The sequence below is a fragment of the Hippopotamus amphibius genome, chromosome 2, assembly GCF_030028045.1.
Source record: "Hippopotamus amphibius kiboko isolate mHipAmp2 chromosome 2, mHipAmp2.hap2, whole genome shotgun sequence".
NCBI lineage: Eukaryota > Metazoa > Chordata > Mammalia > Artiodactyla > Hippopotamidae > Hippopotamus > Hippopotamus amphibius.
In genome coordinates, this window is record NC_080187.1 from 27992143 (window position 1) to 28017882 (window position 25740).

The following is a 25740-nucleotide window of genomic DNA, read 5'->3' on the forward strand; positions in this document are numbered from 1 at the left end:
TGGAGCTATATGTCATGAGGTGGATAGAACTACAATCTGTCATACAGAGTGAAGTAAGTCAGAAAGAGAAAGACAAATATTGTATGCTAACTCACATATACGGAATCTAAAAATGGTACTGATGAACTCAGTGACAAGAACAGGGAAGCAGATACAGAGAATGGACTGGAGAACTCGAGGTATGGGAGGGGGTGGGGGGTGAAGGGGAAACTGAGAAGAAGCGGGAGAGTAGTACAGACATATATATACTACCAACTGTAAAATAGTCAGTGGGAAGTTGTTGTATAACAAAGGGAGTCCAACTCGAGGATGGAAGATGCCTTAGAGGACTGGGGCAGGGAGGGTGGGGGGGAATCGAGGGGGGAGCGTCAAGCAAGGGAGGGAATATGGGGATATGTGTATAAAAACAGTTGATTGAACCTGGTGTACCCCCAAAAAAAAATAAAATAAAATAATAATAATAAAAAAAAAAAAAAAAAAAAAACTAAAACAGGGCTACCATATGATCCTGCAAACCCACACCTCAGCATATATTTGGAGAAAAGCATGGTTTGAAACAATACATGCACACCAATGTTCACTGCAGCACTGTTTACAATAACCAAGACATGGAAGCAACCTAAATGTCCATCAACAGATGAATGAATAAAGACAATGTGGTACATATATACAATGGAATATTACTCAGCCATAAAAAAGAATGAAATAATGCCATATGCAGCAACATGGACCTAGAGATTATTACATTAAGTGAAATAAGAGAAAGACAAATATCATATCACATATGTGGAATCTAAAAAAAATGATACAAATGAAACATATACAAAACAAAAACAGATCCACTTCTTTGTATCATTTTCAAATTTCTTCATCATTGTTTTATAGTTTTCAGAGTGTGAGTCTTTTACCTGCTTGGTTAAGTTCATTTTTTGCTTTCCCCTCTACCAAGAGTCTCAGTTGGCACACATTTTTTTCCTCTGAGAGTTGGGTTTTAACAATCACAAAGGACATATGAGATTTTGAAAAGCAGAATTAAGCCTTCCTTGAAAGAAACTGTGGTCCCACAAGGACTGAATCTTCAAGGAATGTTCAGCTTGCCTGAGCTATGGAAGAAAGGAAGGGAAGGAGGATACGAAGACAGGAGGGAAGGAAAGAGGGGGAAAAAACAAGAGGAGAAGAAAGGATAAATTTAACATACTCCTCTTCAGAAGGAAGAAAATTAAAAGATCAGACGGGAAAAAGTAACTATATACTATATTTGAAACATAATGAACAAGCATATATGTAGATAAATGTAGACTCCCTATAAATAAATGTAGGCTCCAAAATAAAGAATATATTTACTTCCCACACATACAAATAATAAGTACAAAATCTCATCAATAATAGTAGAGAAATGAAGTCTCATCAAATATCAAAGAATAACATACAGTTATATAATAACCACATACACTGTCCAAAATGCAGTGACAGGAGAAATCATTTTTAAAAGGTTTTTTTTTTAATGCTTGAAATTTCAAAACACACATGTAAACATTTCGGTGTCAAAGAAGAAATTGTGAAGCAGGAGGAATTTAAACTGAATGACAATAAAAACATATACATCAAAACATGTGATGTGAGACAGCAATGTAAAATAGTATGACTGAGAGGAACAACAAAACCAAAAGTTGGTCCTCTGACAAGATTAACTACACACTGATAAACCCCTGACAAGACTGACCAAGAAAGAATAGAGGAACTTCCTCCTGCGCTATAACAGAATAACTGTTTCTAGACTAGCCCTCCAGGCATAAAAACCATACACTTGACAAATACACGAGGCAACTATTTTCAAGCGATGGACAACAGACAGTGTAAGACTGATCCATGAGAAAAGGGAAACTGATGAAGTGATCCCCACACTTACCCTCACGTGTTTCAGGACAATTTCTCAAGCAGAAACAGAGAGCTAGAACTGAAACTGAGACAACAGAGACTGACATTAGGTGCAGCTGAACGAACTGGAATCCTCAGGGTAGGGTGTCAGACGGGAGGAAGACAGGCAGGCATGGGGCAGGGGAGAGGAGACTCCTCACATCTACATGGGATGGTGCCACAAGTCCACAGGTAGGCTGCACATGTCAAGAGTGAGACTACCTGAGTTTTACCACAGAGCAGCTTCTAGTGGGTGCGATGACAACAGAAATACTAGAGGTTGAGCAATACTGGTGGCATTTACTTTCTGTTACTATTTTTATACTTGTTTTATAGTTACCTGTGCCCTTGTCTTACTTTGGGGAGATATACTCTTTGAAAAGAGAAATCATATTTGTTAGCATCTTTGTATATGTCAAAACTATTGGATTATTATCCAAAACAAACACAACGCAAATTTCCTAACGACATAAATAATACAAGTAAAGCAAACTAAAGAAAAATAATTAGTGCCAAATTTTTCTCTGTATATTCTGTCCATTCATCATTTTATATCTAAGAAATGAAAAACTACAGTAGCTATTCAAACAAATCATAAGCCATTTAAAAATCAGTATAACTCTAAAGGGAATCTGAGCAAATGGGTGAGTTAAAAATGAATATTCTGTTTAGAAGTTGGTGGATGTTTAGGAAAATGGCAGGGAATATTATTCTAATTAGGGAAATAATATTTTAATTAGGAACATTTGAGGAATACTATGAAAAAGGTTCAATATTGTATGTTATTCTACTTTAAAATACCTTTTTAATTATCAATTTGCAATATGGTATTTAAGTTTAGGTGCTATAATAAACAACTATATGTCTGGTAATAACTGTAAAAAAAACTATCTTTTTTTTGTCTGTTTGTTTTTTAAACCATCGTTTTTATTCCACAAATTATGCCCTCAACAAAAACGATACTTGCAATTCAAAAACTTTAACAGATACCAGTACTAGTTAATCTAACTAAACCTGCAATACTCATTCATTTTCTCTAAGGATTAAAGTTAGAAACTCTCGGGACTTCCCTGATGGTGCAGTGGTTAAGAATCCACCTGCCAATTCAGTGGACACGGGTTCAATCCCTGGGCCGGGAAGATCCCACATGCCCCAGCGCAACTAAGCCCGTGTGCCACAACTACTGAGCCTGTGCTCTAGAGCTCGCGAGCCACAACTACTGAGCCCATGTGTCCTAAGTACTGAAGCCCACACGCCTAGAGCCCACGCTCCACAACAAGAGAAGCCACCACACTGAGAAGCCTGTGCACCACAAAGAATAGCCCCTGCTTGCCACAACTAGAGAAAGCCCACATGTAGCAACGAAGACCCAATGCAGCCAAAAATAAACAATAATAAAATAATAATAATTTAAAAAGTTAGAAACTCTCAAAAATTATACAGATCCCAACACTCCTTCATGATAAAAACACTCAACAAACTAGGAGGAGAAGGGAAATAACTTACTCAATCCGATAAAGGGCATCTACAAAACACTCTCAGCTAATATCATACTTGTTAGCGAAAGACTGAATCCTTTCTCCCTAAGGTCAAAGAGAAGATAAGGATGTTCATTCTCTCTATTTCTATTCAACATTACACTGGAGGTTCTAGATAGGGCAACTTGGCAAGAAAATCAGATAAAAGGCATGGAGATTGAAAAGGAAGAAAGAAAATTATTTCTATTTGCAAATGACATGATCTTGTAGAAAACCCTAAGGAATCCATTAAAAAAAAACTATTAGAGCTAATAAATAAGTTCAGCTAGGTTACAGGATACAAGATCATATAAAAAAATCAATTTTGTTTCTACACATTTTCAATGTACAGTCTGAAAATGATATTTAAAAAACAATCCCAGGGACTTCCCTGGTGGCTCAGTGATTTAAGAATCTGCCTGCCAATGCCAGGGACACGGGTTCAATTCCCTGATCCAGGAAGACCTCACATGCCGTGTAGCAACTAAGCCTGTGTGCCACAACTACTGAGCCTGTGCTCTAGAGCCCACCTGCTGCAACTACTGAAGTCCGCACACCTAGAGCCCATGCTCCACAACAAGAAGGCCGCACACCACAACGAAGAGTAGCCCCCACTCGCCACAACTAGAGGAAGCTCTCGCACAGCAACGAGGAACCAACGCAGCCAAAAATAACAAAATAAAAATTAATTTAAAAAAATCCCATTTACTATAGTATCAAAAAGAGTAAAATACTTAGGAATAAATTTAACAACAGAAGTATAAGGCTTATACACTGAAAACATCACTGAAAAAAATTAAGGAAGACCTAAATAAATTTTTAAAATCCATGTTGATGGATTATAAGACCTAATATTGTTAAGATGGCAGTACTTCCCAAGGTGATTTGCAGATTCAATGTAAGTCCTATGAAAATATAAGCTTGCCTTCTTTGCAGAAATTGTCAAGTTAATTCTAAAATTCATATGGAAATTCAAATGACCTAGAATGGTCAAAACAATCCTGAGAAAGAAGAACAAACCTGGAAGACTCACACTTCAAAACTTACTACAAAGCTAAAATAATTAAGATAGCATGGTACAAGCATAAAGATAGGCATATAGATGAATGGAATAAAAATGAGAGTCCAGAAATAAACTCTTACATTTACAGTCAGCTGATTTGCTATAAGGTTGCCAAAACAATTCAATGAGGGAAAGAATAGTCTTCAATAAATGGCGCTTGAACAACCAGATATCCCACATACAAAAATTAAAACAAATCACAGAGCTAAATATAAGAGCTAAAACTATAAATCTCTTAGAAGAACACACAGAAGTAAATCTTTTTGACCTTATATTTGGCAATGATTTCTTACATATGACACCAAAAGCATATACAGCAAGAGAAAATATGCAAATTGGACTTTATCAAAATTTTTAAATTTTGTGCTTCCAAAGACACTATCAAGAAAGTGAAAAGACAACCCACAGAATAGGAGAAAACATTTGCAAACCAGAAATCTAATAAGGGTCCAGTATCCAGAATACATAAGGAAATCTTACAATTCAACATTAAAAAGACAAATGACATGATTTAAAAAGGGCAAATGATCTGAATAGATATTTTTCCAAAGAAAATATACAAATGGCCAACAAGCACATGAAAAAAATGCTCAATATCATTAGCCATGAAGGAACTAGAAATCAAAATCACAATGAATTGCCTCCTCACACCCACTAGGATGGCTCTATAAAAAAGATATGCATTGGTTAGGGATGTGGTGAAATTAGAACTCTCACACACATTGCTGGCAGGAATGTAAAATGATGAAACCACTTTGGAAAACAGTCTGTTCGTTCCTCAAAAGATTAAATGTTGAATTACTATATGATCTAATAATTCCATTCCTATATGATACACCTAAGAAAAATTAATATATGTCCACACAAAAACATGTATGTGAATGTTCATATAGCTCATTATTCATATCAGCCAAAAAGTAAAACAGCCCCAAATCCATCAACCGATAGAAAAATAAAATGTGGTATATCCATACAATGGAATATCATTTGGCAATAAAAGGAATAACGCACTAATACATACTACAACATTGATGAACATCAAAAACATCATGCTAAGTGAAAGAAACCAGTTACAGGCCATATATTGTATGATTCCACTTACATGAAATGTTACAATAGGCAAGTAGATCAATGGTTGCCTACAGTTGAGGGCACTGAGGGAAAATGTGAAGTGACTGCTAATGGGTATGAGGTTGATTTTGGGGTGATGAAAATGTTCTAATGTCAACTATGGTAACAGCTGCACATCTCTGTGAATATACTAAAAAATACTGAATTGTACACTTTAAATGGATGAATTGCATGGTGTGTAAAATATATCCTAGTTAAGGTGTTACAAAAAAATACAGCTCAAAATATGATGACTGGAAGAAGAGGGCACATATGAAGAGATTTTGCCTCAGATACCTGAAGTACAACAACCACAGATCACTTCCACTGCAGAGACTACTGAAATAAAAGTAAATGATTCCTGGAGTGATCTGGTTCTTTCTAAGATATAAAATTATATAATACATATTGTTTTCCTTCTAAGCATCTCATAGGCAAATTTTTAGCAAAAAATATTTAGGCTGAGATAGAGTCATCTATAAAATTTCTCTAGGCTTAAATAATAATATTTTAGAATTGTCTACTTGAGAATAGTGAACAATATATGAAAATTTTAAGAGGAAGAATAATCAGAATTAGTCTCATCATACAGCTGCAAATAAAATTCATAAGTTGTGCCACAGTCATAGAATGATATACGTCATCTCCAATCCTACCAACAATCAGCACAATGAAGACGAGGAGATCACGATTCAGAGACATTAAGTAATTTGTCTATTCAAGGATTAGACAGCAATGCTAAGATTTGAATTTAAGACTGCCTGTCTCTAAACCTATGATCTTATACCATCTTATACTATTTCCTATCTTCAAGAAGGGATAAAGCATCTAACCAGACAATAGTAATTAAAGAGACTGACCACAAATATGTCCTAATATAAAGATATCAAAATTTTTAAGTTTAAAGGAACCTCAGAGAACATCTACTCCAAGTACCTCATTTTACAAATGATACAATACTTTGTTGTCTCTGATCAGCCTTGGCTATTTCCACTACTCTCTGGCCTCCAATGTAAATACTACAAGGCTATCTGCAAATCTTTCCTGAGAGCCTCAGCATAAATTAAATGAGGAATCATATAAGAGCTATGTTTCAGTAAGTCATGGATGTGCTGAATAACTCCCCCAAACTGGTATTTTTAGACTATAATAAAAAATAAGTTTTTCTGATACTTGCCTTATGCAGAATTTTGGTTATACAAAATTTGTAATACTCATTTATTGCTACTTTGAACTCTTACCTTTGTGGCCACAAGAAACATAGTATAGAGGAACATAAGATTATGCCTTGATATTTCCAGATGCTTGGTTTGCTGGAATGTGAAGATAACTGACCCCAGCAGGGTTACCTTGGCAGGGCTGAAAATAAAATACATTTCAACTCAGTAAGTCATAAACATGATTTATCTCTATAGTTCTCAAAAAGTATTCTCAAAATATTAACTTAATGAGTTATTAATAGATGTAACACAAAAATGAGTTCTGTAAATACAAATTTTTCGAAATGCTGAGTTACATAAAGTTAAATACCTTTCTTCACAGCATAAAGTATCAGAGTTTAGAATGTTCATACATACTGTGACTTTCTGATAAAGAGAGTACATTTCTATATATAATATTTCTGAATTGACCATACAACACTTTTTCACAAAAGATTTGAAAGTCCTACATTCCACAGCATGATTTGGGGACAGTATGTTAGTCCTAAAGAACTTTACAGTGCTAACCAAGCTCCTTGGGTGGGATGGGGGATGGAAAAGAAAGCCCTGATGTGTAGCATTTCCTCTTTTCCACGGTGCAAATACAGTCACCCCTCGGTATTCACAGGGAATTGGTTCCAGGACCCCCCACATTTACTAAAATCCACTCAAGTCCATTATATAAAATGATGCAGTATTTGCATATAACCTATGCACATCTTCCCACATACTTTATCTCTAGATTATTTATAATACCTAATATAATATAAATGCTACGTAAATAGGTATAAATACAATATAACTACTATGCAAACAGTAGTCAGCACATGGCAAATTCAAGATTTGCTTTCTGGAACTTTCTGGAATTTTTTTTCTAATATTTTTGATCCACAGTTGGTTAATTCACAAATGCAGAAACCATGGATAACAGAGGGCCAACTGTACTCCCACAGCCCACTTGAGGCTGCTGTGTGAAATGGCTCTCATAAAACAGTATGAGCCAGCTCCAGCATGTTACTTAGCTAACTCCAGCACAAAATATTAACATTAGCCAATATCTTAAAATGTAAAGTCTATAATAAGATGTTAATCTATTAACAAATAACAAGCACTACTTTCATGTCATATATTTGCCATATACTTAAAGTATATTTCAGTATACTCAGATCATTTTCTAGCTCTTTATGCTTACAACTAGAGAAAGATAAATAATAAAACTCTTAGAGTGTCATAGTGCAAAATATGACAAATTTAAAAGCCCTTATAAGCCACTTTATGAAAAATAAGTAGTTTGTTTAATTAGTACAAGCCAAGGATTGAGTTTAAAACACAGTTAGGTTTGGGTAACAGGGGTTTGGATCTCGCTTACCAATAACTGGGCAGTGTACCTGTTTAGAACAGTGGTTCACAAACTTTTTGATTGTGCATCTCTAGTGGTAAAAGTGTATTAAAACACTCCTTAATAAATATCTATCAATTAATTTATAAATTATGCACATGTACAACTGTATCATAAAATGCACACCAAACTGACTTTTGAAAGGATGAGATAAAAAATAAATGGTTCTTTTTTTTTTAGATGCAGATGTAGAGAACAGACTTAAGGACAAATGGCGGGGGGGGGTGGCGAAGGGGAAGCTGGGATGAAGTGAGAGAGTAGCACTGACGTATATACACTACCAAATGTAAAACAGATAGCTAGTGGGAAGCTGCTGCATAACACAGGGAGATCAACTGTGGGTGATAACTTAGAGGGCTGGGATAGGGAAGGTGGGAAGGAGGCATGGGAGGGAGGGGATATGGGGATATATGTATAAATACAGCTGATTCACTTTGTTGTACAGCAAAAACTGGCACAACAGTGTAAAGCAATTATACTCCAACAAAGAGCTTAAAAATAAAAATAAAAATAAAATAAATGGTTAATTCCATTAAGACACTGTCTTAATGTCATTTTGCTACTCAGTTGATAATAGTTTGGTTTCTGAACCACAGTGCCTCATCATGGGCATCTCAGCATATACACATTCTACTTCCGACTTTGCTCTCTTAGAGCATAAATTCAGAAGCAATGAATCTGAGGAGCAAGGATTCTGTAAACAATAAATTGAAGCAGGGGATTGGAGCAGGGCCAGGATTTAGGGGAAAGTCAATGAGATTGGTTAGGAAGATCAGAATGCATTTAGAAAGTTCTTGTACTTATCATATTAGTTTCCTGTGGATCTAGTAAATATCTGCTTCCAAACTACAATGGTGGATTAAACACAGGATAACAGCTATAGGCACTCCCAAAAGGGAGAAAATGGAAGGAAGAAAGTGATCACAGTCCTACGGAATTTCAAAATTCAGCAGGGTGAATTCCATTAGGTTTCAAGGCCCAGGAATAATCCTCTGTGGCCTGAGGCTCCATCCTCTGAGTTTACAGCTCTAATCTCTGCCTTCATGGCTCTGGCTTTTGTACCTGTGACTCTAGCCTATGGGTCTGTCCTCAGGTTTCTAGGCCCACAGCTCTCCCCTTAAAGCCATTCTTCTTTTTCCATGAACTACATGTCTGCAGCTAAAAGGTGTTAATCAGCCTGTTCCTACCTGCAGAATTTTGGGAGTCTGACTTCTTTTATTTCATCTTGTCTCTGTCCCTTTCAGTCCAACCTGGTGGTGTTTCTGCTGATACATTTTCAAAACTTTGGGGAGTTTCCTATGCATGACACAGGAGATCCACACCATTAGTCAAGGTGGTCCTCCACAGATCTTTCCTGGATTATCTCATCTCTATTCCTGGCTTCTGCTATAATAGCGGAATGGAGCCATGCGTCACATACCTAATCTCTTTTAACACTAGCAAAAGTTGTCCAGTCACACCCTTAACTGTCTCTCCACAGCAGGCTTTTCCTAAGAATGACTCTCCTAATTTTTATTTTGCAATCTGGGTAGGCTGAAAATTTCCCAAATCATCAAGTCTTGGTTTCTTTGTTTAGCAGTTATTCCCTCAATTCAACTCCTTCCTCTCACACTTCATTGCAAGAAGCAAGAAACCAACTCAAACCATGAACACTTTGCTTCTGAATCTCAACTAAATATCCAAGTTCAATGCTCACAGATTATGCTTTCCACACAACTATAGCACATATAACTAAATCACCTTTCTTCCAGTTTCCAGTATCATGTTTCTCATTCCCTTCTAAGACCTCACCAGAACCTCTAATGTTCATATTTCTACCAACATTCTGTGTATTACAATATATCTATTCTCTAAGACCATATAGGCTTTTTCCACTATGCAAAAGTATTTGGTAATAAATATATGAAAACACACACACACGAGTGAGTCAAAAATTATCTGCACTCCAGTTATACTTCTGTTGGTCACACCGTCTTATCATCACTTTCTGTTCAAGGCTGCTGTCTCCCCAGTCCCTGCTGTGCCGTTGTGAAAGTGATACATTAGTTCATTTGTAACTGCGGTGCAGCAAAAATGGACGCCCCACTAGTGACTTGCACAAAAGAAGAGCAGTGTGCAGTGATTTGCTTTTTTGTGGTCAGAGGTTGCCGTTATTCATCGAAGACTTTGTGCACAGTACGGATGAAGGTTTTGTCATGAAGAAGGTCACCTATAGTCTTGATCTTGCTCCACTGGACTTTTCACCTGTTTGGTCCTCTGAAAGCAGCCCTACGAGGACGAAGATTCACTTCTGATGAAGAAGTGAAGACAGCAGTGCATTCATGGCTCACAGTTCAGCCTAAAACATTTTTTAATGAGAGAATACAAAAGCTTGTTGACAGATGGACAAAGTATATTGAAAAGCAAAGAGATTATGTCGAAAAATGATGTTATTTGTCTTTTCTAAAAGTTAATTAAAATAAATTCTACAGCCAGAGTGCGGATAATTTTTGACTCACCTGTGTCTGTGTGTGTGTGTCTGCGTGCGCACACACACACAAAATATCATAACAGACCCCAATGATCTCACCTGACAAATTGTTAATCATTCATTCACTCACATAATATTTACTGACCATCTAGTATGTGGTAGGTGCTTGGGATATAAGAGCAATCAAAAAAGACAAAATTCCTGTATTTGGCCTCTTGTATTCTTTGAAGCATGGGGGGAAGCCAAGGGGAGAGAGAAACATAATGAATAAGTAAATTATAAAATATGATAAACACTGTGGGGGAAATAGAGGGAAGTACTGCAATTTTAAGCAGGGTAGTCGTCATTGAGAAGGTAAGCTTTGAGAAGATACTTTGAGCATCCCTTTGAGAAAAGGCAGTTGGCCACCTGAGGAAAAAGATTCTAGGCAGAGAGAGAAGTTAGTTTTAAACCAGACAACACCTGGCTTATTCAAGGATAGAGTGCAGTGAGCAAGGGAGAGGGAATAGTAAGAGCTGAAGTCAAAGCAAATTGGGTGTGGAAGAGATGCACATCTTGAAGGGTCTCATACACAGACCATTTGGAGGAGTCACTGCAAGGTTCTGAACACAGAAGAATCACAATTTCACTTCAGCTTTACAGCCCCAAGAAATGTTTTATGGAAGACGTTCCAAGGCATATATTTGAAATGAGAAAAATTTCCCCTGAATATCACTAATGCTTTATTTATAACTTATTATCAATCAAAGCCTCCTTTGTTCTATTTCTAAACTACCTCATTCAAGCTTTAAGGGGTACATTCCAAGTTAAACATCCTGAAATTTACTGGTCCACTCAAACATATACTTCATCATTCATACTGCTTCTCAACCCCCAATTTAAATCCATTCTAATGAGTTTATTTTCACAAGAAGACTTCCTCACCTTGCTCATTATGGCCACTAAATCCTAAGTCTTTCCTTATTGAATTGTGGGAACAGTAACTATATTTCTCTATTTCATTTTCAGGTGCATCAGGGATATATTTGTGACTTAAGATTGGGTCAGTGTCTTTAGAGACCATCTAATGATTAGATTCTCTTAAACGGGTGCAAAAGGTAGTCTGCATTGTACAAGCACAGAATGGGTTATTTCCTCTAATCTCTTTCTCATTTTCATATGTATTGGGTTGGCCAAAAGGTTTGGCTTTTTCCATAAGATGGCTCTAGTAGCACTTAGTTGTCTTTAACTTCATTCAAAACAATTCTGTTAGATTGTATGTGACAGTTGTCGTATCAGCGTGCATTTAAAAAAAGACCCACCTTGGGCTTCCTAGGTGGCACAGTGGTTAAGAATCTGCTTGCCAATGCAGGGGACACGGGTTCAATCCCTGCTCCAGGAAGATCCCACATGCTGCAGAGCAACTAAGCCCGTGTGCCAAAATAAATAAATAAATAAAAAATAAAAATAAAAAATAAAAAAAGACCCACCAAAAGTGGTGAATTTTTGTGTACCCATTTTAATATTGAAGATGGAAGAAAAAAAATCAATGTTTTCAGCATATTATGCTTTATTATTTCAAGAAAGGTAAAAATGCAACCAAAACACACAAAAAAAGATTTGTGCAGTGTATGGAGAAGGTGCTGTGAATGATTCAACATGTCAAAAGTGGTTTGCGAAGTTTCGTGCTGGAGAGTTCTCGCTGGACGATGCTCCACAGTCGGGCAGACCAGTTGAAGTGGACAGCGATCAAATCAAGACATTAATTGAGAATAACCAACATTATACCACGCGGTAGATAGCTGACATACTCAAAATATCCATATCAGGCGTTAAAAATCATTTGCACCAGCTTAGTTATGTTAATTGCTTTGGTGTTTGGGTTCCACATAAGTGAAGTGACAGTATTTCCACATGCAATTCTCTACTTAAACATAATGAAAAGGTTCCATTTTTACAACAAATTGTGACAGGTGATGAAAAGTGGATACTGTACAATAATGTGGAACAGGAGAGATCATGGGGCAAGCAACATGAACCACCACCAATCACACCAAAGGCTGGTCTTCATCCAAAGAAGGTGATGTTGTGTATATGGTGGGATTGGAAGGGAGTCCTCTATTATGAACTTCTTCCGGAAGACCAAATGATTAATTCCAACAAGTACTGCTCCCAAGCAGACGAACTAAAAGCAGCACTCAATGAAAAGCATCCAGAATCAGTCAACAGAAAACACATAATCTTCCATCAGGATAACACAAAACCACGCTTCTTTGATGACCATGCAAAAAGTGTTACAGGTTGGCTGGGAAGTTCTGATTCATCCACCTCATTCACCAGACATTGCACCTTTGGATTTAATTTATTTCGGTCTTTACAAAATTCTCTTAATGGAAAAAATTTCAGTTCCCTGGAAGACTGTAAAAGGAACCTGGAACAGTTCTTTGCTCAAAAAGATAAAAAGTTTTGGGAGGATGGAATTATGAAGTTGCCTGAAAAATGGCAGAAGGTAGTGGAACAAAAGGGTGAATATTTTGTTCAATAAGGTTCTTGGTAAAACTGAAAAATGTATCTTTTATTTTTACTTAAAAATTGAAGGCACTTTTTGGCCAACCCAATAGTTAAATGCAACTCTCATTTTTAAAGCAATTAACAGGGCTTTGTGATAATGTATTGACTGTTCCCAAAAGCTTGACATTTTACTACCAGGAAATATGAATAATTTGAAATCTGGGTGAAAATTAATGAAAATGCCAAGAGCCTCCAATTGATTCCAGAGAATTCTGTTCCTATGTAGTTCTCACTCCATAAATACACACTCTTCCTACAATTCTACAACAATCCAAGAGTTTTTGTTTGGTTTTATTTTCTAAGAGGAGGAACCTGTAGAAAAAGGAATCATATTTATTTTGAAAGCTACATTTAAGAGAGCAGACTTCTTGAAAAAAATTAGGTTTCCTGGTTTTCTTCCCATTATCATTTTATTTGTTTGTTTCATCCACATTTAGAGTCCCCAAAACATTTTTAAAAATAAATTAGTAAGATCTAAGGATAAAAAGCCAGGTCTCAGTATAGTCTATACCAACTCACTAGGACATCTTCAGCCATTCATCAGCTTCCGGTTTCCAACATCCTTTGACCAACTGCTCAAAATTCGTGATAATGGTACCGCCTGCACCTACAAAGACCAAGATAAAACAAGAATACTTAACCAAATTTTCTTGAGAAAGTATATGAAATGAAGCCATAATTCTATCTCCTGACTTAAAATTCCAAGAGGATCTCCAAAATCTGATAGTTGGGAGGGAGAAAAAGTTGCCATGTACATTTATGATACTGAGACAACTGCAATACTTTCATGGCAACTGTTTATTGTAGTACAATTAAGGTTAAAATTGAGGCCTCAGACAGAGAGGTTTGTTTCTGACCTGAAAAAATAAACTCCTCTGCTTTACCATTTCCTTCTCTGATTCTGGTTTTAGTTGCAGTGCACTATAACAACAGACTGAGAAATTTACTCAGTTCCAACTTACAATAAAGGTAGGTAATGCAGAGTGAACACGAACCCATAATCAACCACATTTACTATTTCAGGTTATTCGGGGTGAAAAACTGCTCTGTTCCCCCAGGGTGGGGGGGAACAGAGCAAAGTTTTTTTAATTACATGTGCCACATAATTTCTTATGTAAACTTGTTTTATTTATGGTGGCAGCTATACCTTAATTAACTATGAACCCCTCTGGTTATGGCTGCTAATCAAACCAATAATAAATATTCTATTTTTAAGACAATCAGGTTCAAAATAATGGCTGATGACTAGTACTAGTGAATAATGCCAGTTCTGAATTCTTCACCAGTCAACAGAAACAAGGCTTCCATCTTCCAAAAAGACTGTTATTAAAGTTTATGGTCCCCATTAATTTAACTAGAGAAGTGTTGAGTAGTTGTAGTATACCAATAACAGAATATTTATGAACACATACTGTTAATATTACCTCGGGCCCATCCAACAGCTATCATGACTATCCAGCCATTTTTGTAATAGCTACTAGCATGGGTGACTCCACCTACTATTTTCCAAGTTCTGGTCACTTCCTTCATTCCCGCAGCCAAGAGTCGAACAGGTAGAAATGAATATCCCTGGGAAACTAGGTCATATGGGCAAAAAAATATAATATACCTGAAATTAAAATTTAAATATTTTAATATATGAGTGAAATCAGAACAAAAATAAAAATCCAGCATATCAGCAATAACAATTTGATAAAAACAACAAATGGAATTAGCCATATACACATGGAATTTGACTGCAAGAAGGCCACAGATCGAGTAAAGACTTTTTTTTTTTTTTTTTTGGCTGCTCTGTGTAGCATGAGGGATCTTAGTTCCCTGACCAGGGATCGAACCCGTGACCCATGCAGTGGACGTGCAGAGTCTTAACCACTAGACCACCGGGGAAGTCCCAAAGTCAATTTTTTTAAATCACATGAAGCACATAAAATAATCTACCAAAAAGTCATAATCAAAGGGGAATACAACTCTTGACTTCTGAGTACTCTATATATGCAAAAAGTATTCAGTGAATGCCTAATTTGTGCCTACACTACTCTAGAACCTAAGTGCTGAATCTACCAACAAAATTAAGCAAATGTATAACCACTTCTGGTTTGGGGCTTCTCTTGGTAGAGTGTCTTTGTCTTTGGAAAACGGATTAGAAAAGGGCCCTGGGTAGCTGAGCAAGCGGCAGCATTCCCACCCCACTTACATCTTCCTCTGTGCCCCTCTGTGCATAACCTGCAACCTATACAGAGACAAGTCACAGCTCTCAAGAAGACTGATTCCTTCGTGTTAAGGAAAAACTTATTTTCATATGGCTAAAAGAATACGAAGCTTGTTCTTGTTTAGTTGAGTAAGTTTAAGTTTTAACCAATTAAATTGTGACATTAATTTAAGAATAATTCACTCCTCCTCAGGTGAATTATTTTTTGAAGTTTCATTTGTTCTAAGCATCTGTTCAACAATTTAACAGTAGCGTCGACTGGAAAAAACAGCACGTTTTCCCACATTCCTAAAATACTCTCTGGCACACAATTTTGTGCTTAAAGCAGAACATTTATCTTGATACGGAATACACTACACAAAACAAGTACTCTATCTCTTCTAAAAGAAGCTGTTAATCTTATTGTAATTCATGGTTCATAAAGTCCAAATTCCCAAAAGTATTCTTGGAATATGAAACCTGTTTGCTAAAACACTGCTTCAGGGACCCAATACAAGACACAATGGTTTGTTCAGCCTGAAGCACCCTCTCTTCTTCAGCTCCACCTACCAATTCATTCCTGTTCTTCAAGATCCCACTCAAATACTACCATATACAACGACTTTGTGAGTTTTGTTTTATTTAATACTCTCAGTTCAGACTAAGTTCTGATGGTTCTATACAACTAAAACAATTGTTTCCTATACTTCAACATAGCTCTTTATATATTTTTCTTTATAATACATAAAGGCTATAATACTCAAATTGTAACAGTCCTTATATGGCAGGAAACATTCATCTTGTTACCCCCCTCAACTAAAACTCAGCAAAATAAAAAGTAGCCCTGAGTTAAATCATTTATTAGCAGTTAATAAATTAGCAGGAGGCAAAACACAAAATATATCAAATCAAAGAACCATTTGATAATTAAAGAGTTTGAGGGGACTTCCCTGGTGGTGCAGTGGTTAGGAATCTGCCTGCCAATGCACAGAACACGGGTTTGATCCTGGTCCGGGAAGATCCCACATGCTGTGGAGCAACTAAGCCCATGCACCACAGCTACTGAGGCTGTGCTCTAGAGTACGCGAGCCACAACTCGAACCACATCTACTGAGCCTGAGTGCCACAAGTACTCAAGCCCACACACTGAGAGCCCATGCTCCACAACAAGAAGCCACTGCACTGAGAAACCCACACACCTCTACAAAGAGTAGCCCCCGCTTGCCACAACTAGAGAAAGCCTGTGCAGCCAACAAATAAGTAAATAAATAAATAAATTCTGTTTTTTAAAAAAAAAGAGTTTGAAAAAAAGAATAAATTATCCAAGAGTAGCAAAAAGCTTTTCAAAAATAACTGGTATGATATAAAAACTTTACATGTTCATAATATATTTTGAGAGCCTCTATAATATAATTCTCTCTTTAAATATGGAACAAATTTCCAGGAAGTTGTTTAGGTGCCAGGGGCAAAAAAAAAAGAGTTACACGTAAGCAATTTTTAAATGTATTTTTAAGTAAAATAAAAATATTCTGGTATCCTTTGTAGATTAGATTAAGATAGGGTGATTTGGTTTCACTTTAGCAGTAATGTATGCTCAAAACACTCAAACAAAAAAACAACAAAACAAAAATAATACAAATGATCCCATTTTCATTCTCTACACCAAGACTTAAAAGCTTATACTATTACAAGAGCAATCTCGGACTTTTTTTTTCTTTTTTTCTTTTTTGGCTGTGTCACGGGGCACGTGGGATCTTAGTTTCCCAACTAGGGATCAAACCTACACGCACTGCAGTGGATGCATGGAGTCTTAACCACTGGACCGCCAAGGAAGTTCCAATCTTGGACTTTTTATATTCAGCTGTGTGACATTATGGCATATGGTCTAAAATGTGTAATTACTGTTATTTCTAATAAATCTTTATTGCATTTAATCAGATACAGTAAGTCCCCTACAGATGAAGCTTCAAGTTGCAAACTTTTAAAGATGCAAATGTGTATTCCCATGTCCAATCACATAAGTTAGTTCACGTGTCTGGTGTACACTGTCATGTCCGTGCATCCTCTACAAGTGGTTGTGCTTTTGTGTACTTTACTGTACAGAACTGTAGAGTGTAGTACAGTATTATTATTTCAAGCCCAGGATGTCCAGAAGCAAGCGTAAAAGCAGCAGTGATGTAGCTGGTACTCCTAAGAGGAGCCAAGCAATAAGGATGGAAACAAAAGTAAAAAAAACTGAGAATAGAGTGAGGCAAAAGGGTGGTAGACGCTGCTTATTCTTTTTTTTTTTTCTTTTCTGCTTCCGCTGCTTATTCTTATAACACAAATTGTTCAACAACGGCATGATTCTAAAGAATAAGGACAAGCTCATGAAATATGTGAACTCTGCTGTGCCGATGATGTTGACAATAATATGCAAGAAGCGTGGAAAAGCGATGGAGAAGACAGAGAGACTTCTCAGTGTGTGGATGCAGGATCAGCATCAGCGTTGAGTCCCACTCAGCTTACTGCTGATTCAAGAGAAGCTAAAAGCCTTTATGAAGTCTTGAGGAAGAAACACAGAGAAGAATCAGAGGGCGCACCTTTTAATGCCCGCCATGGCTGGTTTCATCGGTTTAAGGTAGAGCCAACCTTCACAACGTAAAAGTAAGTGGTGAGGCAGCAAGTGCAGATATGGTAGCTGCCCAGGAATTTCCTGAAATGCTTCGAGAAATTATTGATGAAGGCGCATATTTACCCAAGAAGGTTTTTATATGGACGAGACAGGACTGTACTGGAAGAGGATGCCAGACCGAAGTTACAACAGTTAAGGAGGAAAAGTTAATGCCAGGCTATAAAGCAGCAAAACATAGACTAACACTGTCGTTTGGTGGCAATGCTTCTGGCGATACATAAAGCTGAAGCCTCTCTTAGCTTATCACTCAGAGAACCCAAAAGCCCTTAAAAACATAGCCAAGGGATCTCTACTTGTTGTGTGGAAGGGTAACCCCAAAGCCTGAGTTACACAGACCATTTCCCAGGACTGATTTTTCCACCACTTTATCCTGGAGGTAGAGAAATACTGCCTGGCAAAGGACATCCCATTCAACCAAATGCTCCAGGCCACCCCCCATTCATGAACGACTTTCATCCCAACGTCAAAGTAGTGAATCTGCCACCAAATACCATGTCACTCATCCAACCTGTGGACCAGGAAGCTATAGTGACTTTCAAGAAATATTATAACATTTACGTCACACTTTTCATCTGGCAGTAAAGGCGAGTGACGAATCAGGAACAACCCTGCAACAATTTTGGAAGGACTATATAACATCTATGAGGCCATGAAAAAACACTGACTTTGCTTGGCTTGAGGTTATGGCCATCACCATGAAGGGCGTTTGGAAGAACTTTTGCCTGCGGTTTGTTCACAATTTTTGTGGATTTGAGAAGGTGGATAAGGAGTCCAAAGAAGTCTTCAGCAACTTAGTGACCCTCCGTGAGAAGCTGGAGCTAGACCTGCAAGTGGATGACTTTGTTGAACTACTTGCTGTGCAACACGAGGAGCTTACTAATGAAGACCTGATGGAACTGGAGGCCCAGAGAAAGGACAAAAGAGACACAAAGAAGAAGCAGTAACTGAAGAACTGAAGGGATTCACGACAAAGGAAATGGCAAGTGGACTTCCTTTATTTGAGGAGACACTGTTAGTTTCTGAGGCATAGGACCCGAACACAGAACAGCACACAAAGGTTGCAGCCGCTGTTCAGAATGCAATCCAGTGCTACTGTGTCATCCACGGTGAGAAAAAAAAGAGCTACTACCCAGACATCACTGGATCATTTTTTCAAGAGGTAGAGACAGAACTGAATCCAGCAAGGAACCAGAACCTGCGCCATCAACACCAGGCGTGAGTGAAACTGCAGCTCACCCTCCATCTCCTATTGCTGACAATCCTTCAGCTCGACCACCTCCCACCTCCCCTCCCTCCTCCAGTCAGTAACTCCTCTTGCCTGTTCACTCCATGCCAGCCCCTGCATGCCAGCTGTTGTACTGTACTACTGCACTTTTCAAGGTACTGTACTTAAGATTAAAAATGTTTTATTTTCTGTTTTTGTTTTTTATGTAATATTTGTGTGAAAAGTATTATAAACCTATTACAGTACAGTACTATACAGCCAATTGTTAGTTGGGTACCTAGGCTAACTGTGTTGGACTTACAAACAAGTTGGACTTACGAACGTGCTCTCAGAACAGAACTCGTTTGTATATAGGGGACTTACTGTATTTCTAAAATATACCTATAATACGCTAATATTTTAAACACAAAACAGTTCTCGTTTCAAGTGTTAAATAGCCACAGGGCCAAAGAACAATTGTTTATTGTGCTTAGTAGACTTACAAGTAAGCAAATCAGACCAGTGGCTCCCTAAATAGCCATTCCTGCTCTATAACACAAGTTAGCTTTTTTAAATTCCTTTAATGACTCATCAATTAAAAAATCATCATGTCCCTCCTTCTGTGAAGATTATAATTTCATCTTTAACTAAAACAGTAACATCTAAGAAACTTTTAACTTGTAAAGTGCTTAAACAAAACATATCAGAAAAGAAGGACTGGAACATACAGACATGAAATGGAATGAGAGGGCAATTTATTTCTCATACATTTTTAAGTCACTTAGATTAACAGAGAGAAAAAAATGACAAAGAATAGTGCTAAATAACAGAAGTCAGTCTAAAGCTGGATACAAGCAGGATGCAAGGCCACTGACAAATGAAAGCTAAACCAATTTAAGTAGGAAAGAAGAAATTAAAATTTAGGTTAATACCAACAGTTGAGCTTCCCACAGTCAGTCACTGAGAACTCTGTATCCACCATCCCTTAATTTTCCTCCTCTAACTACCAGAAAAGTATGACTTAACTAGGCCAAAACAGAACAATAAACTAAATACAGTTCATATTAGTCCAATACAATAGCTTTGCTCCTGTTCTTATTACTCTAACAAATTAATAATTTTATGTATAAGCTTTGAAAATGACTATTACAGAATGACAGACCTATAAAGCTACACATTTTGTTGTATTTTTACTCATAAAAATGCAGTCTCAGTTATGCAAATATGCAATATATAACTGATAATTGAAGTTAAAGGAAAACAAAATGGGGCATAAAATGCAATGTACAGAAAAATTACAAAATATTTATTTCCTCCTCCATAAACAGTTTTCAAAAAGAAAAATCCTACGAAAGGGTGCACTGTCTTCCAAACAATACTAACCATACCAGGACATACCAAGTTATAGTTTCCCTTTGCCAGTAGATGGTGCTAATCTCCAGATGTGAACATTTCCCAATAAATGCATTCACATACTCCCTTAGTTTAGCTTGCTAGAGTTTAAAGTACATTACAAACATCATTTTAATCTCCCAAATTAAAATCAAATGAAGCAAAGAATACACAATTTGTTCTCAACATTAAAACCTTAAAAAAGAAAAGAGTAAAATATGCTGTCTTTAAGCAAGCATTATTTTTTATATTTAAGGGTCTGTGAGCACAAAGAAAATGTCAGTATTTCCCAAGTCCAAAACAATGCACTGCGTAAGTGCAGACTAAATGACTTGGTGGCCTAGGTTTGAATCCTGGCTCCAGCTCCTAGATATCTGTGATTCTTTGGGCAAGTTATTTAACCTTTCTTGCCTCAGGTCCCTCATCTACTAAATGAAAATAAAAGAGAGCCTACCTCACCAGTTTCTTGTGAGGTTAAATGAGATAATAAATGTAAAGCACTTAGAAAAGTGTCTGGAACATAGTAAGTACTACATCAGTGGCTGCTCTTGTTGTTTTGTAATGCCCAACAAAACAACTAGAATTAATAAAAATGCTCATTAGAAGAATAAATAATATAGAGATATTAATATATTAATATAATATGCGGGTGAGTCAAAAATTATCCGCATTCTGGCTATAGAATTTATTTTAATTAACTTTTAGAAAAGACAAATATATCATTTTTCAACATAATCTCCTTGCTTTTCAATACACTTTGTCCATCTGTCAACAAGCATTCCCCATATTCCCTCATTAAAAATGTTTTAGGCTGAGCTGCAAACCACGAATGCACTGCTGTCTTCACTTCTTCATCAGAAGTGAATCTTTGTCCTCATAGTGCTGTTTTCAGGGGACCAAACAGGGGAAAGTCTGATGGAGCAAGATCAGGACTATAGGGAGGATGCTTTAAAAACACCTCAAAACGAAGTTTTTGCAGAGTGTCAACAGTGTGGGCAGAAATGTGTGGACATGCATTGTCATGCAAGATCACAACGCCCTTGGACAGCAGTCCTCTGCGTTTAATCCAGTTCAGGCTTCAGCTCTTCAATAAGCATCTCTAGCCATTCATACACACTTCTTCGCAACAAAACACTTTATCCATACTGCACACAAAGTCTTCAATAAATAATGGCACCAGGTACACCCTCAGACCACAATAAACAAATCACTGCACGCTGCTCTTCTTTCGTGCAAATCACAAGTGGGGCATCCATTTCTGCTTGCACCGCAACTACAAATGAACTGATGTAACACGTTCATACCTTCATGGCAGCGACTGGAAAGACAGTAGCCTTGAACAGAAAGCGCTGATAAGATAGTGCGGTCAACAGATGTTTTAATATAACCAGAGTGCGGATAATTTTTGACTCACCCTTGTAGATTATAAGGCAGTGAGAAGGAATGTACTACAGGTACAAGGAAACACAGATGAATCTTAGTAGCATAATGTTGAGTGAAAAAAAGTCCTAGAGAACTATATAGAGTATAATACCCCATTTTAAAATAGCCCCAGGGTGAGTCAGAAAGAGAAAAACAAATATCATATATTAACATATATATGCGGAATATAGAAAAATGGTACAAATCAACCAGTTTGCAAGGCAGAAACAGAGACGTAGATGTAGAGAACAAACATATGGACACCAAGTGGGGAAAGCGGGGAGGATTGGGGGGGAATGAATTGGGGGATTGGGACTGCCATATACACATTACTAATAAGAAAAAAAATACCAAATTGTACACTCTAAATATATGCACTTTATTGTCTGTTAACTGTACCTCAATAAAAGTTCTTAAAAAGAAAAATAAAATAAAATAAATTGGGAAAAAAAAGTAAATAAAAGTAAAAAAAAAAAAAATTGGGCCAGGGACTTCCCTGGTGGCATGGTGGTTGAGAATCCACCTGCCAGTGCAGGGAATACGGGTTCGATCCCTAGTCTGAGAAGATCACACATGCCGCAGTGGTTAAGAATCTGCTGGCCAATGCAGGGGACACGGGTTAGATTCCTGGTTCAGGAGGATCCCACGTGCCACGGAGCAAGTAAGCCCATGGGCCACAACTACTGAGCCCACGTGCTGCAACTACTGAAATTCCCCTGCCCTAGTGCCCATACTCCACAAGAGAAGCCAAAACAATGAGAAGCCCATGCACCGCACCTAAGAGTAGCCTCTGCACAGCAACGAAGACCCAACGCAGCCAAAAAACTAATAATAATAAATAAAAGAAATGTATTTTTAAAAAATAGGGCCAAAAACAAAACTAAAAAAACTATTGTTTATATATTCATATGTAAGGTATACACCTTTTTTTTTTTTACCTTTCTAAAAAAACACAAAGATAAACATAAACAGGGTAGAGGTTATCTGTGGAAAAAGTGCAAAGAGATGGGATGGGAGTGAGAAATATAAGTATATAAGTTATTGGTAAAGTCCAGTTCTTACGTTAAGTGCAATACAGTGGAGATGTAAATTAGTATAACCATTTTGGGAAACGATTTGTCATTATCTACTAGAGCCCTAAAAATCAGTTTCCCTCTAACTCAATAAATCTACTCAAGCTCTATCAAGAGAAAATAGTGCCCGTGTACATCATGTTCTTAGCAATACTGTAATAGAAAAAAAACTAGAAACAACTCTATATCAACAAAGAAATGGATGAATATATGATGACAATTCATTCTGATAAGCTATACAAAATAGTAAATTAATAAATTACAACCATACACAATCAGACTGAATCTCAGGAACAGAGGCTGAACAAAAAAGGCAAATCGCTGAAAAATATATACATATGATTCCATTTATAAAACTTTCAAAAACTATATTGTTTAGAAATATATATGCCAGAAGTGCACAGAAAAGTAAAGGAAGGAAAGGTACAAAATTAAGGGTAACTGTTACCTGTGAGTAAGGAAGAGAGAAGATGGGATCGGGCTGGGGGTGGAGGGTCATACAGGGGACATCAAAACTAACAGCAAGTGTTCTGGGAAGTTGGTGGTAGCAGTAGTTGCATAATTTTGATCTCTTCAAATCCCCACATAAAAACAGACAGGGCAACTGGATAGCAAAGCCAGAATCCCATCCACAGCACTTACAACAAAAGTATGTGACAAGGTAGCCTTCAAATCCCAAAATGCAAATAGGTAGAGGCAAATCACCAGCAACCACAGAACTAAACTGCTTGGCAGGAAGAAGAAAGCAGCAAAGTGACAACTAATGGACCTAAGAACAAAACAGCTTCAAAATAGCTAATAGGAATTCACTAGAAAGCACAGCAGGCCAGTTTGGAAAACAACAGCTGAAACTGGAAGGATTCTGACATTTCCAATACCAGGTGAGACAAAGGGTCCACCATAAGGTCTAGAGGGGTTGGACCAATGCAGTCCCCGTGAACTTTGAAAAGTGATCCACTCAGGTGCCCTTCTAGAACAAGTCCCATAATAAGAAACTGCTGATGTAGAATCAAAACTAAGCAGGACAGAACAACAAAAGAAGGGGAAGGTCCAGACCAAAGTGGGGAAGAGGAAAAGACCCAGGAAATCTCAGAAAGCAGGTTATCATCTTTTGGATACTGCATTAAAAACAACAGACACAGGAGCTCTATAAAGTCAGAAAATCTTTCCTGAATTCTACTTTACCATAAAAGTTCAAGAAACCTGATTCCACATAAAAATGACCAACAGAAAAGTATCAAGGTCAAACCCCATATGAATTTGTTGTAAGAGAAAAACAGTCCCTACAATGAAAGCACTCGGGAAAATGGGTGACACAACAGATCAAAACTGCTACCTCCTATTTCAAAACAAGGTAAAGACATTAAAAAAGTGATACAACACATAAACAAACAATGTACAAAAGAATTTAAAAAACTGAGATACAACACTTAGGAAGAATAAAAAGATAAAGAAAAAAATATTTTAGTAATGAAGACCAAACTAAAAAAACAGAAGCTAAAAAGGAGGGACTTCTCTGGTGTCGCAGTGGTTGAGAATCCACCTACCAACGCTGGGGACACAGGTTCAATCCCTGGTCTGGGAAGATCCCACGTGCCGTGGAATAACTAAGCCCTCGAGCCACAACTACCAAGCCCATGTGCTGCAACTATTGAAGCCCGCAAGCCTGGAGCCCATGCTACATCACAAGAGAAGCCACTGCAATGAGAAGCCCATGCACTGCAACGAAGAGCAGCCCCCGCTTGCCACAACTAGAGAAAGCTCCCAGGCAGCAAGGAAGACCCAGTGCAGCCAAAAAAAAAAGGTAAAAAGTAAAACATTTAAAACTTTTTTAAAAGACATAAAAAGGTTTCTTGAAGAAAGGTTTCCTGGAGAAAACCAAAGCAAGAGAAGAGTACAAATACTAAAATAACTTTCTCAATTTAAAAAAAATAGGCATTTCTCCAAAGAAGACATACAGATGGCCAAGAGGCACATGAAAAGCTGTTCAACATCACTAATTATTAGAGAAATGCAAATCAAAATGACAATGAGGTATTACCTACACCGGTCAGAATGGGCATCATCAGAAAATCTATAAACAGTAAATGCTGGAGAGGGTGTGGAGAAAAGGGAATGCTCTTGCACTTCTGGTGGGAATGTAAATTGGTACAGCCACTATGAATAGTATGGAGGTTCCTTGAAAAACTACAAATAGAGTTACCATATGACCCAGCAATCCCACTGCTGGGCATATACCCAGAGAATACCATAATTCAAGAAGACACATGCACCCCAATGTTCACTGCAGCACTATTTACAATAGCCAGGACATGGAAGCAACCTAAATGTCCATCAACAGATGAATGGATAAAAAAGATGTGGTACATATGTACAATGGAATATTACTCAGCTGTAAAAAGCAATGAAACTGCGACATTTGTAGAGACATGGATGGACCTGGAGACTGTCATACAGAGTGAAGTGAGTCAGAAAGAGAAAAACAAATATTGTATATTAACACATATATGCAGAATACAGAAAAATGGTATAAATCAACCTGTTTGCAAGGCGGAAATAGAG

The 25740-nt window shown here is 37.3% G+C and overlaps 1 protein-coding gene across 2 annotated transcripts in view; it reads right to left on the reverse strand.

The window, feature by feature from the left end:
* TMEM38B (transmembrane protein 38B) overlaps nt 1-25740 on the reverse strand; it is a 65920-nt gene that overhangs the window by 22209 nt on the left and 17971 nt on the right. The window contains exons 3-5 of one of the 2 annotated variants that reach the window (XM_057723043.1): nt 14726-14802; nt 13745-13832; nt 6849-6966 (exon numbers count right to left, since the gene is read on the reverse strand). In XM_057723043.1, the coding sequence (XP_057579026.1) occupies nt 6849-6966; nt 13745-13832; nt 14726-14802 (283 nt within the window). Of the gene's footprint in view, nt 1-6848; nt 6967-13744; nt 13833-14649; nt 14835-25740 lie in introns of both variants that reach the window. The other variant, XM_057723041.1, reaches the window with a different exon arrangement.